The 15088-nt window shown below is 40.5% G+C and overlaps 1 protein-coding gene across 1 annotated transcript in view; it reads right to left on the minus strand.

Annotated features, from left to right (window-relative positions):
* Positions 1 to 15088, minus strand: part of TAF4B (TATA-box binding protein associated factor 4b) — a 76109-nt gene that overhangs the window by 24166 nt on the left and 36855 nt on the right. Inside the window, exons 9-10 of the mRNA XM_018554663.1 lie at positions 3340 to 3509; positions 1641 to 1771 (exon numbers count right to left, since the gene is read on the minus strand). Of these exons, the coding sequence (XP_018410165.1) occupies positions 1641 to 1771; positions 3340 to 3509 (301 nt within the window). The remainder of the gene's footprint in view (positions 1 to 1640; positions 1772 to 3339; positions 3510 to 15088) is intronic.

Below are 15088 nucleotides of genomic sequence, written 5' to 3' on the forward strand. Positions count from 1 at the left end.
AACAAGTCTGTTGAGACTTGGTCACATCAAAGGAAGTGCTACTGCTCTGGAACTGGAAAGCACTCTGCGGCTAGCACAGTACAAAGAGGTCTGGAAAGCACCACAAGCAGAGCCTTTGCCCGAAGGTCACATTCCAGACTCCACAATCATCGGTCCGGGGGTGGTATGGTATGGCCCCCAAGCTACAGTGGAGGATAAGCAGAATCAGATAGCTACACAAAGCTCCCAGCTCAACAGCATGTAGATGAAGCCTTAATTGAAGAAAAGCAGAATCTTAAAAATATAAAAAAAAGGGAAAATGACTAATAAAACATGAGTTGATTACCTGATAACCCTGTTTCCAGGAATCTTCCAGGACAGCCAATGAGAGAAGGCTCCATCTGCCTGCAACAGGAAACACATCAACCACATTAAATAAAAAGGCACCCCAATTCAGTACCCTCTAGGACCGAAGGCTACCAAATGTACCATAGTATCCCCTCCGTCGTCCAACAACGCATGTCCCCCGGATACTAACGTCCCCACCGGCCGTATGTGGTTCCGGTCGGCTTTGAGGTGTGCAGCTGTAGTAGTCGTGGCCGAGCGGCGTTACTATGAGAGGTGTCTCACAGGTCCTCACATCCCGGCTGTTTAGCCTCCAGGGGCCTTTATGCGCCAGACCAGCACGAGGCTGGCGTTCCGGAACCCGGAAACAGCGCACCGGAAACGCGTCACTGAGGCAGAGGCCCCACTTGATGACGCGCCAAGTGCTGTGTGTAGGAGGCGGCAACGGCGGTCCCAGCAGCTGACAACGCACTTCCGCATCGCTCCCGGCCACCAGTACAAGTCACCGGAGGCAGCCTAGCGTCCATCTTCCTGGTAAGTGCCTGGACAGGGGTCAATGCCCTCCCTGAATGAGGGAGGGGAACCTTGGTCTCATCTCAGATGGGGGTCCGATAAGGGATCCCTGTATGCGCTGCAGCAGGCAAAGCCTGGAGTAGGTCCCAACGCATATCAGGGTTAGGCTCTGCCCTGAGGCAAATAGAAAATGAGCCCTAAAAATAACAAACATTACAATGTCCCTGTGTAGCCGGAGGAAACACAAAAAAAAAACTGAATTGGGGTGGAAGGAAGTGCCTTTTTATTGTGGTTGATGCGTTTCCTGTTGCAGGCAGGCGGAGCCTTCTCTCATTGGCTGCCCTGGAAGATGACTGGGGAAAATGGTAACACTTTTCACAGTAGAACAAGGTCATCAATCCTCCTAGGGCACTATAAAAACTGAATCATGATGGAAGTGGGGGGAGTTATACCTGGCTGGTCCATAGCTTTTTTTTCCTTTGCCAGAATCCAATTCCTCCTTAAGGTGGCAATATAACTGAATTGTTCCTGAATAACCTATTCCGTGTCCCTTAATGAACAAACAAACGCACGCAAACATATACCACACCAGAAATGGTCACCACACAAAAAGGTCAGGCATTAATATGGAAATTACATTATAGAAACTAAAAGGAGGGGAAAGGCCCTTTAGTGGAGCAAAATCCCGAATATATTTTTTTCGAAATGCCAGTTACTCAGTGTGCCTCCCTAAAATTGTGCCACTTCATCCGGATACATATGAAAATGGTTCCATTAGTATGCACAAAACTAGCTGATGTTACCTTGTAGTTTGTTGACCTGTGCTGTGCCACCACAGTCAGCTTTTCAATAAGCCCTCGCAACCGCTCTTGTGTGGCATGGGAGAGTAGGTTCATAACATCAGAGTTAAGTTCCTTAATATCATGCCTTTTACCTGTGGAAGCAGAGAAAATCCATTACATGTTTTAGTGGGAGCTGATAATTGAAATAATTAGCACAGCAGGTATTCTGTTCCCTCTAGAAGTCATACCCATTAAGAATAGAGGCTTGTAGATTATGATTTTCCTGCTACACTCAAAACTTCAAAGATATTAGACACTGCATTAATAAAACTAGCCTGGAGCTCTGCAAAGTATAGGCAATGTTTCACTTGGCCTTCAGAATATATCTGCTTGCAAGGTCAGAGTTAGGACACCAATATTAAGCAGGCAAAATCAAAGCCATCACGTCAAAAGGAGGAAAAAAAAAAATATATTACAGGCATCACATAAATTTAGAAGCTGAAAAAGAACAGATATACTGTATATACACTAGGCACTTTATAGATTTTCAATAAGTAAAAACAGACGCTTGGCAGTTGGTCAGAAATACAGAAAAATGTATTTCATGCATAATTTTACCTGCCTATGTTTTTTATTTTATTAAAACCAATACCAAACCATATATGTTAATGACTACAGAAATGTCACCATATATCACCCGGAAATACCCATATTATATTTAAAGATCAGTTGTGACAAACTAAGCAGATATTTAAAGTCAAAAGCACACATTCAAGATTAAAGATTGAATTTTGGATAGCTTTTTTTTTATGGCTCACTCATGAAAAAAATATAGTACAATATAGCATAAAAAGTTTACCAAATCCAGGCAGCAGGTACAGCTCTAAAGTCTGCTGATGGCAGTTCTTTACTACTATGCTGCAAGGACAGGGTAACTGGACACCCAGAACAAACAGCTGAGAAGCCAGAGAAATAGGAGAAAACCAAACCTTTCTCCCTTTTTCTAGTTCAGCATACAGACCTTCAGAGGTCTAAGGTAGGTATTAACCTACACAACATTGAAACAGTCTGATCTACCATCCCAGTTATTCCATATTCAATCACAGTCAACCAGATACTGATCAGCCAGGATCTCTTCCTTCTGATGTATGGCTTTTTTGGGCAGATTAGGTATAAAACAGTATAACCTACTGTAATCACTAGTGGCACCCATAAACCAAAACCCAGATTTATCTGTTTTATGATCTGCATTAAAATCCTTGTCAGAAGGTCATGATGTGTCTTTGCCAAGCCTCACAAATGACCATATGCTCTGAGAAAATAATGGCAATATCCAGCCTTTAATCTTCTCAATTTGTGTGTGACAGAGGTATGGGAAATCCCATAAACATTAGGCATATATTTTTTCCACAAAAAGCTACCTTAGGTTACTTTATATTCCCAGTTTAGTAGATCGAACTTAGTTTGTGTTTGAAATTTGTACATTGGAGATAAAATTCATTGGCTGCCATTACCAACAGGCTTCTGAAAAGATGGTCACTGACCGGGAACATATGCTGGTAGTGAAGTTAGAATACCTAAATCAGCATACTTGTTCTGGGTCAGTACCTCAAAGTAATTAAGCCATTGAACGCTTGCAAGACCAACCCAGGTAAAGAGTATGGCATTAGTAATGACATGTAGGCTTTTTATGTAGATTACCTACCTTGTGTTTTCTTACCTATGTCTAGAATTCGAGTTTGCAGGGCAGAGGCAAAGAGAAAAGGCTCATCTTTACAAGACCGGATCACAGCACCAACAAGTTCAGAATTGGTTGCCAAAATACAGGCATTCTCTTCATTCAGGTTAACACCAGCCATAGATGTGACATCATTAATATCATCTTCCTCTCTGTATTTCCAAATAAAACACGTTTATTGTATTTGCATATGTGTAACTACAATGCAGAATGATTAGGATTATTTAACTATATAAAATCCCACATTTTAATGGGTTTCTTCCTAAATATCTACTGTATGTGATAATTATGTATACCCTTAACAATGGAAGTTACATCACAATCATGCAAAGAAAAAAAAAGTGTAACTTTAAATACATGAACACTTGACTCCCATAAACAAAATGTTATTAGTAGCAATTTAACAATACTAAAAGAAAAGCAAACAGTTATATAAATTATGTATACAATTTCTACAGTAAATCTTCATTTGTTTGCTAAGATGTCTGTCAATGCTTTCCATGTCTTGCTTTTAAAAAAGGTAAATATGTCTTTAATGGCTTTTAATAAAAATAACAAGTCTCACAAGGGAGTTAGTCGCCATGATTTATGCATACATGGTGCTGCATTCATCTCTGCAGCAACTTCTGAAAAAATGAACACTGCCAGTTCAAAACAAGTCAACTGACAATTTTGAACACTACTTCTGCCGAAAACAATCAGAGGTTTTACTTGCAGTTGGATTTTTACATGTTCCATCAAGTGGCAAAGTGAGTATGGCGAATTCACAATTTTTGCAGCAAGAAGCAAGACTCCTTAATGGTGGATAACAGACAGAAACTATAGCAAGAAGAGTCCGCCATTAGAGCCAGGGAGACATAAAATGGCCACAAGTGACTCAACCCATCAGCATTTACCATTATACGTTTTAGACGTGTACAGGGGTTTTAAGTATTGATGGGCTCGGGCGTGTTTGCAGCTCCACGTGCCGAGCCCGCCAGGAAGGTGGCAGCGCCAATCACAGGTACTGAGACATTATGCCGGTCCGCAGCTCCAGAGATCGGGAAATGTCTCCGTGCCTGTGATTGGCGCTGCCAGCTTCCTGGCAGGCTCGGCACGTGGAGCTGCGAACACGCCCGAGCCCATCACTAGTTTTAAGCAGTAGGAGTTAAAATAACCATATATTGTTACATGCTGCAATCAGTTTAGACATTGCTTGAGACAGTCAAGCATTGTATGGTTATATGGCCTGCAGTTAGCTTGACAGCACATTCAAACACAGATTGGGGAGAAAAGTTGCAATTGACAATAGAAAGATCTCCCACTGCTCGAAGTCCTCTGTGAGTGATATGGCCATCCATGGGTAGACTTAAAGTGACACTAAACTGTGGAGGTAAATCCTAAAAATGCATTAAAGTAACTCAGCTATTAACAAAAATGTAGATTTGTGCATCAAATCCTCAAAGCATCTCCGAGTTAGTGCCAACACTGTCCTTCCTTCTGGAGGGTACCTACTTTGGTTTCCCATGGTCCCTGTGTGCGTGTTGTAAAGTAGACAACGCTCCAAGCTTGTTCCCGTAAGGGACTACAATCTCACATTTGATCTACTAATATGTATTGAGGTTGTAGTCCATCACAAGAGCGAGTTTGGAGTGGTGGCTACTTTACAACACAAACAAAAGTTGAATGAGGGGGGAGTGCTTGTAGTGACTTGCGGATGGCACCGCCACAAAGCATAAAAATGAATAATTGTCACCAGCACAAAACCAGTATTGCAGTCCAAAGAGTTTATTGGAACGTCATGTCACCAAAACTAGCGCTTTCGGGGCCACGCAGGGTCCCCTTCATCAGGCTCAGCAAGAGCCATTGCTGAGCCTGATGAAGGGGGCCCTGCGTGGCCCCGAAAGCGCTAGTTTTAGTGACATGACGTTCCAATAAACAAACTTTCGACTGCAATACTGGTTGTGTGCTGGTGACATTTATTCATCTTTATGCTGTGTGGCGGTGCAATCCGCAGGTCTGTTAATCAAGATGCTTGAATGCATTTTTGAGATTTAACCCCTGAGTTTAGCGTTACTTAGTTGCGATAGCCTGTAATACATTTTGATGGGTATGAAAATAGGTTTCTACATTTAAAAAAAAAAAACATCTTGTAAAAAACACATGCATTTATCATTGCTTTTCTTCACGTTTCTTTGCTCTTATTCATCCATAGTCAATGTGAATGAATCTCAGAATGTGTCCCAAGATGATCTTGTATACAAGCTATTTATCTGTATTTGACTTCTGAGTTTTAAGCTAGTTGACAGTAGTCCCAAGATTAGAATGCAAAATAAAAAGAACAATATATAAAATCTAGATTAAAAAGTGAACACCTTCTCATTATCACAGTTTTCTTCTAGCAGCTGTAAGAAACAGCTGATACTACAAACATATCATAGCTAATGGTTTATGTGAATAGTACAAAAGAATTAAAATGTCAGTTTGTATATTTGAAGAACTCCCATTATGTAAATTAAGAAGTATCCAGACTTGACAGTAGTAAAGGAAATAAAGAACATTTCTTGCAGAGCTCTACTGGCTACAAAATGTCAGATGTAGTTAAGACATGCACTATACATACTGCAGTTTTATTTTCAGCACAGAAGCCCACGAGGAATATGTAAGAGTGCTAATCGATTTCCATAAGGTTTTTTTTTTGCCCGGATAACCCCCTTTATTCTGACTGATCAATGCTTCAGGATTTGTTTCAGTCACAGCAGACGCAGCCAGGACTTTGCTTTTGGCGCTGGAGTCACGCAACAGATCTACAGTGTTAAGATCTTTACTGTGCAGCTGGGAACCCCACTAGGCCAAGTACATTTAGAAACCTGGGTCTATTTGCCAACAGCTGTTAGTGGGACTTACTGTCCCTGAAACAACTCAAGTGAACATTTTCTGCCAAAACATACTATCTACTAGATCATGTTTCACGAGACTAGGGCATAGCTTACAATAGTTCAGTATATTTAACTAAATTACCATTAGTAATGGAAACATTGTGAATGTGAATTTATATCCGCCAAAAGTTAATCATTTGGATTACTTACTCTTCTGTTGATAAAGGATGATCAGGCTTACTCAATAAGAGTAATAATAGTCACATTACCCAAGGCAACCACAATTGTCATTCGACTTGTGTACAATGCATGATTGTCAGTTATAACTACCCTATTTAGGAAAAGAACAACTTTATATGGGTTTATTACAGAAAAAAACATGAACCCACAACATTAATGGATGCTCTTTACCTTCCATTAACCTGAAACATTTCTTAGGATAAATGTATTTCCTGCTGTAAAGGGTTCATTAACACAGGTCTGATGACATAACCATGAGCTCAATAGAATCAATCCATGTTAATGCTCTATAGTGAAGATGTCATGGACACAAAGTACTACATGTAGTGCATATTACTGCAGTTCATCTCATCTGATACAGACACTGTGTGAAAGGGGACATCCGTGAAAACAGAAAGAAAGCACCCAGGTATAAGCAAGTTTCCCTCAGACATATTTCTAAAGTTCCCTGCTTGCACATCCTGAACAAGAACAAAAGTGCACAGTTCCTGAGGTATGCTTACATCTGGGGACTGTAGACTGCTATAAGGAATTCCACCGTGCATGGCTAGAATCTGCCAATAGGACCTTTTTGGAGAGCTCAAATAGTGATCAGATATATGTATAGCAGACAACAGTCCTTTACTAAGTTTACTGTGAGGTAATAAACCTTGTCTGATACCAATGTATAAAGGAACAGATTCTCCAACTCCTGTTAGAATGGGTCACTTGGCAATGTCTGTCCAAGTCTATTAAATTTAAACCTTTATTGCTGTAGCTAGACTACCATGTGGTGCAAAAAAAAAAAAAAGCCCTAAAGAGCCTATAGTTGCTAAAACACATAGCCATGTTCTATCCTACTCCCATGGCAATAAGTATGCCTCCCATTAAGGACCTTTGCACTTTAGGAACCAAAGGCGCTGCTGATCTAATTCTGAAATGCTACTTTTCTAGTCCCTCACCTCAAATAAAAGGAGCCCCCTTGCCATCAGAATCCCCTTTTACTTTAGGAGATCACTCCAGGTACTTCAGGTGATGCAGCACCCTGGTTGAGAAAGGCTGGTTAAGCTGACCTGGAATGTGTGTGCTTCAATGGCAGTGCTAACTACAAACGTATTTGGGTTCAGGTTGCAGCAGACAGAAAGAGCCAGCATTTTGATATGCAGGCCAGATCTGACAGCAACCAAATTTTTCACATTATAGATGCCACAACCATATTACTCCAGCAGGTAATGCACTCTGTACTGACAAAACTCAGGACCTGCAATAGCAAAGGGTTTCCTCTACAATATCCCAGAGGTCCAAAACAGACAAATTCTCCAGTTCTCCAAGTAATCCTTGTTAACCCCAAGAGAATCAGTCCATGTAAAAAAAAAGAAAAAAGGGTGAATAAAGCAGTTCCTGGTGAATATCCAGCCTGCAAATGTGAACCATTTAGAGAAAATATACTTTTAAAAGTTTTCAAAATGATTACATTTTGTACCATGGAGTTTTCCTTGCTATATTTTTATGGAGGCAAGTATGTTTGAGGGACAGAAAAGGATAATTAATTCTGGAAGAAGCTGTTAATCTGTTCTTGCAGTCTCTAGACAATGTTCTGTAGATTTCCAAAACTGGTTTGCTTTTACACAGAATAGTACTGGCATGAAATACACAAAGACAAGCTTTTTGCTGAAGGCAACATTTAAATAGCAGGCATACTGGAGATCCCTCTATGCATGCTGCCATATCTCCAACTGATTATGTGCTGGTCAGTCTCTCTTCTGATATCTGTGCAGACGTCTTACTGAGCGATACAAGACAGAGAAAGACAGTGCAGATGACTTCTCCTGACGGTATTTATTATAGGTATTTATATAGTGCCGACAATTTGCGCAACACTTTACATAGTTGCACATTCACATCAGTCCCTACCCTCAAGGAGCTTACAATCTAAAGGTCCCCATCTCACATGCATACATAGAGGGCCAACTTCGAGAGGAGCCAATTAACCTGCCAGCATGTCTTTGGAGAGTGGGAGGAAACCCACGCAAGCCCAGGGAGAACATGCAAATTCCTTGCAGATATGGGCAGCACAGTGGCGCACTATGCAAGAACGTCCAGAAAGCCAAGTAGCAAAATACTAGCTAGCGTCATTTAATTGATCATAGTAATTATTCTATGACTATACAATTTACACTGACTGTTTAAAAAAAAAGGAGTCCCTGCCTTCTTCCAACTATCTATAAAGCAAGAGAGTGAGCAAGGCTAACACACACAGAGACATTAAAAGATAGTAGTAAGTGCAATATTTATTTTTTGCTTATCAAAAGGGCAGACATAGATTGAATAGATAAGACATGCATAGATCTAGATCTATATGTAACATTTTTTTTATTTTTTATTTGCAGTCTTCGTTGCGGGGCTAGTGGGGGAAAAAGAAAATCTGTAATCATACTTTATTGCATATTTCTGCCATAAAACATCTACAGATAGAGGAAGAACGAACATATTCCCCAAACGTGGAGCCTGAATTTAAATTAGTCTAATAAGATGTAGGTATTATTGTCTTATTTTAATGTTCCAATGCTCCTAGCCCCTCAGGAACCTCTGTTAAATTAGGTACTACACCTAATTGAAGCCACCCTGATGGGGATATAAAAATGAATGAGCTGCCCACTCATGTGTTGGATAGGAAAGTGAGCATCTGGCACCCCCTAGTGTTCAAGCAAACCAAAGAACGCTCACTAAGCAACCCATTTATAAAAGAACAAAATCAATATTTTGCCTTTTAATGTTGGAAATATTGATTGCAATCGTTTGGCCTATTTATAAAGTTGACCTGAACAGTTTCTCCACTCATTTCCACTACCTCCCCATAGGTAAAAATAATAGAGCAATATATATTTTGTAGATGGATATCAGAATTTAAAAAAAGCTAAAACTTGTGTTTTCCCCAATTAAAATTACAGTTTACCAGGTTCGGCCTATTTATTTTCATGGAGGAAGCAGTGTAAACAGTTTCCTAAATGCAGAGATATACTCTCTGCATTATATATTTTGTTTTGGGGGGGGGAATTAGGCATTTTACTAGCATAATGAAAAATACTTTCTTTTGGCAGTCTTCTGAACAAGTACCTAAATCAATGCGAGTGAAAACTCTATGGCTTTTATTTCCCAACTGTAACAAAGATACATTTTGATATTAGGAAAACTCAGTTTCTGTATGGACACTCACTCTGGATTAAACCAAACTAAAAATATGCAGCCACATTTTTCTCTTTGTTTTGGATAACGTGAGAGGGGCGCAGGATCTTCGTCAGCTTTTTATTACATTTTACAACTCTGCTGGATTTTTTTCCCCTCACTTCGTGTCACAGTGATACCAAAAAGGAAATAACGGGAAATGCTGAATGAGAGTCATCAAGAATGGCAAATTTATATGCACTAACAAAGCTATCTATAACTAAAAGCAAAAAAAAAAAATACGACAGAAAAACAAAAAAGAACAAAAAAACCCTTGTTAAATTCACCAATATCTGTTGTGTGCTTCAATCTACATCCATCACAAACTCAAATAGGAAGGGATTACCATTGCAAATATGGTGGTGTCAACATACTAAAGAATGAACAATGCTGCTTGGACCAGTCTTTATTTTAAAGCTTTATACATTAAAAAAATGTAAATAAAGTTTTGAATAAATTGTGGAATACATTAGATTTTGATTTCTGTCTGTCCCCATTGGGGAGATGATCACCCTTTTATTTACCTCCTTACACAACAGTCTTTCTGGCATTTCAGTGCTGCTGAATGCAGCAATGTCAATGCAGCAGTGGCTGCATGGCATTTTCCAGGGTGGGCTTCCTGACTGATATTGGCAGAATGTGCCTGCACAATGAGCATCAGCAGGATCACTTGTAGTCTTCCTTGGAGGTGCAGGTGACAAAGCAGAGAGCAATTGGGAGAACGGGACAAAGCATCATCACCCTATAACAGGAAGTGCCTGAAGACCCTCATTGTCAGGATCACCAGGCAATATCTGAATGAAAGCTGCAGATGCAAAAAAAGAATGAAAATGACTTTTGGAATTACATTAACATGTTGAAGATCTGAAATTTTGTCATTGGGTTTACTACACTTTAATGTCCTCTGACTATATTTTTGTGCTGTCTGTAAACTACCAAGGAAATTTCCTCTCTGTCCCTGAAAAACAGCAGGAACTGAAAGGAGATTTCCAAAGCGAGATAAAATCCCCTTCAGACTGGTGTCCGAGAAAATGGGTCCAGTTTCACTTTAACTACTGTTCCTGTGGCAAAAATCATTGTGGATTTCCCATTACTTTCTGTTCCTGTGACCATGGTTACTACGACCAACATGGAAGGTGAATCTCCCCAGTAGGGACACAGGCTGCAATAAAAACTTAAAAGGTTTTAACTCTTCCACATGTTATATCAAGAAAAACAACAAAACACAAGCTTTACTTAATCTTTAAAACCCAAGACTGGACACAAGAAAGAAAAAGAATGTTAAGTCTAGGAATAAATGAATAATAAGTAATGCCTACCTTATGCCTTACTCTGGCAGGTTTCCTCCCATCTGGGAGACAGGCCCCCGAAGCCTCCTTTCCAAGGGCTCAGAGCCACGACTGCACACCTGCCTCCTCCATGTACAATGCAAGACTAATAGCCCTACACTGTATATGATGATGTTAAGGGAATGCCTACAGTGCCAAGTGTCAGGGAGAAGAGGAGAGCACCCAACGTGCCTGGAATATAGGTTAAGGCAAGTAATACAGCCTTCTTCATCTTCCCCTAGACTTAAGCATGCAGCCCAGAAATGGGCTTTAAAGCTAAAACCAGCAGCCCTAATAGGACCCATATAAAAGGACCCAACACCAAATAATTTATTAGCAAGTCGGATTAAGGGTTCATTTTAAAGATTTAGTGTTAGGGTTCAGGGCAGGGTAACATTAACTGTAAAGTTTAGTTAAAAGAATAAGGAAAGGTATGAGGGCATGCTGTATCCATTTTTATGTAGATTTGTTTTTGGCATTGAAATCCTGCTCCCAGACTGCAGATGAAAGGTGCTTTAAGGGTATCAAAAAGCGTTTCAGAGCCTGTAAAATACTTTTTGAATTTGATGATCTTCAGGATTACCAGTTGATGCCTGTGCGAAGCCTGAAGCAGGATTTGTCAACTGTGCTGTCCTACATCTACTGTACAGCAAACCAATACAGTGCAGGTGAAACCTTGCGAACAAGTCTACGAGCTATAAGTTTTTCAGAACTATGGTTATGCAAAATGCTGTTAAAAGAAACAGACTTCATAAGTTAATTTTCTCTATTTCTAATAACCTACCCAGGTATGAACATTCTAAACAAGTCTTAATGAAGATAATTTCTTATATCAATTTGGGCATAGGCAATATATCAGTGGCCTAAGAAAAAAAAAAAAAAAAAAAAAAGTAAGATTCCAAGGTAAAAAAAAGCAGCAGAAGATGGCATATTATGGTAAATGCTGCCAAAGCCGTGCTCCTTGAAGTTGCACTGTAAGTTCATTGATAAAGAGGACCTTGCACTTAAAACTAACTCAAACCCCCATGCAAAAATCTCTACATGTAGACCACAAAACATGAAATCCTGCATTTTCATGAGATCTGGGATCTTCACCTTTCCCACATAAGGTGAAGATCAAGGTGTTTTAGACCATAGTGATGAAAAAGAAAAAAAAAGAAAAAGGAAAATGAAGGATGGAAACTTTTCTTGAGTGAATGAAATTCCAACGATGAATGTAGTTTTGTTCAAGTAACTCCATTCATTCCAAAATCAAATGTTAAAATAAAAATAAATTTCAAACATTGTGCAAGTACTGCTGCTATCAGCAAAGGAGGATCTGAAGGAGAACAACTCTGCTGATTGACAGCAGCAGTGTGCGGGTGCAATAGCCAGCCTGCTATTGACTATTGCAAATTGAAATAGCCAATAGCAGCCTAGCTTTTCATTCTCCTGCTGTTTTTTTTTTCCTTTTCTTTGATAGATCTTAATAAAAAAAAAAAAACAACTGACATGAGGTTGGTTGGAGGGGGGTTTAAGGAGAATAATCCAGCACTGGTGGCCCCTGGTTCAAATCCCAGTCAGGGACACTATCTGCAAGGGATCTGCATGTTCTCCGTGTGCTTGGGCGTGGGATTCCTCCGGGTAGTCCCGTTTCCAACTACACTTCCAAAGACATGCTGGTAGGTTGATTGGCTCGTGTCTAAATTAGCCCTTGTATGTATGCATGTGAGATAGGGACCATAGATTGTAAGCTCCTTGAGGGCAGGGACTGATGGGAATGTGCAACTATCTAAAGCATTGCATAAATAAACATCACTATAAAAAATATGAATGTTGGAAATAATTATGTCACGCATCACCATACATTGAAGTTACTGGTCACTCAAGCCACTATCGTGTTGTAAATATTTTATGTCTGACAAAATCAATGCGTCATGCTTTTTACCTCAAGGGATTCCATCATGTAGGATACAAGTGTTAATATTCTGCCTGTCTTAAACCACTCCAAAGTACAGATGATGCTGAATGAAGTTAACATTCTCCTAAAATCTAGGAACTAGAACACTTAACATATAAATGGACAGTGACTTCGATGACTAATCTACTGAATATGTCCTATACACCAAGGGGCATATTTATAAAGCAGTTTGACATTCACTGCTTGTGAATCTTCCAGGTACATATGCGTTAAATGACAGTGATTTGCTCACCACCAGTGAATGGTTTGTTAATAGGAGAACTATGAGGTGAGTGCTTTTCACTCACCTCATAGTTCTAGCCGACCTGTGACAATGAGACTGTCACAGGTCGGCTCAGTAGATCGGGAAGTGAGAGAACACATACCGGCGTTCGCTCACTTCTCGATCCTGTCACAGCTCTCTGCCGTGACAGGGGAGGGACTGGATTCCCCCCTCCGATCCTCCAGCACTAGCTGGCGGAACGGATGGGGGAGGGGGCGCGTACAGCTGGCTCTCCCTCTAGATAGGCAGAGTCATCTGTCACTCATGCAGCTGGGCGGATCCAGACATAATTGTCGGGATCCGCTTCAGCGTCTCAGTATACTGAGCTTAGGGTGACGGGAGGACGCTAGTTTGTGTCCTCCCGTTACCCTGAGAACTATTGGGAAAAAGCCCTAAGCCCATAGTTATCCTTTAAGTCACATTTACTCCTTTATAAATATGCCCCAAAGTGTGCAAAGTGTCAAATGAAACAACCGTATACATTATATGCAGACAGACCTGGTTCCATCTTTCATGTAGCAAATTATGTAGATGGCTTATGTGTTGCTACAGAAATGGCACATAAAACACTATGGCTTAAAGCCAAGTCCACATTTGACCAAGTTTCGTGCTACACCCATATTCAGGGTGAAACATGACACATGGTAAGTCTGGAAACCCCCCATCCACTTACCACCATCGTGGGGTTCTTCTACCCACAGGCTGTTGAGTATTTTTGAATTTGATGCACACAGCTGAACCATCCATCCACAGATCCTTTGAGAGGATCTATGAGTAAAGAAACCACAAGCACCATCAGCCACCATGGCAGAGGGACTGGTTGTTCTCAATAGCATACAAGTGCCATGACATCACTGCACATGTAGTCCATTCATTCTCCCATCCATGTTATTAAAGTCTGTACTGAGGTACAGACATGGATGGAGGAAAAGCCTGCAGGAGCCAGAGCATTGCAGCCATGATCCACTGATCGCAGTTGCAAAGCTTTACTGGCTCCAATTAAAAAAAATAAATGCACATTTTTATTTTATGAAGACTTGTGCATTCATAATTTATTTTCAAAAATGTGGAATTTGCCTTTAAAATTATAATCATATACGACTCCTGGTTAGATAAATATCGACTTGTACACATATTCTAGCACACACATAGGTCCATGTCACACCAGTCAACAAGTCACTTACAACCATTTATCCGCAAGAGCATTACTAACAAACCGCTTACGTTTTTATTTATTCAGTCGGTCCTTCACTAGCTGGACTAGAGAGATATGTTACTCGCTCACTACTCCTTCAAGTGAGATTCCAGCAGGCCAATAAGGACAACATTTTGTTAAGATAAGAGGACCTGATAAAAGTGCCATTATGTGTGGAATCCAACAATCTCAACCTCTGTGCTAACTTACATAATACCAGACATCGCAACCTTAAAAAAAAAAAAAAGCCCACACATTTCGGGGAGGTGCCCTTCCACAGAGGGGAGGCGGGGGAGAGGGCACCTCCCTGAAATGATGGCAGACAGCAAAGAGCTAATGCTATTCCCCTGCCATCTGCGGTTTCCGCCGTCCGAATAAAATTAGACAAAAAATTGTATGTAAAAAAACAACAACAGATAGCAGGGGAATGAATAGCTAGGCTGCTATTGGCCATTTCAAATTGCAATAGCCAAAAGCAGGCTGGCTATTGCACCCGCTCACTGCTGCCAATCAGCAAAGCAGGATCTGAAGGAGAACATCAGGTACACCTCTGCAGTGGGTGCAATAGCCAGCCTGCTATTGGCTATTGCAATTTGAAATAGCCAATAGCAGCCTAGCTATTCATTCTCCTGCTCCCTTATTTTTTTTAACTCTGACGGTGGACGGCGGCACCGCTATAAAAAA

Source organism: Nanorana parkeri, unplaced genomic scaffold, assembly GCF_000935625.1.
Source record: "Nanorana parkeri isolate BGI_ZX_2015 unplaced genomic scaffold, ASM93562v1 scaffold168, whole genome shotgun sequence".
Lineage (NCBI taxonomy): Eukaryota > Metazoa > Chordata > Amphibia > Anura > Dicroglossidae > Nanorana > Nanorana parkeri.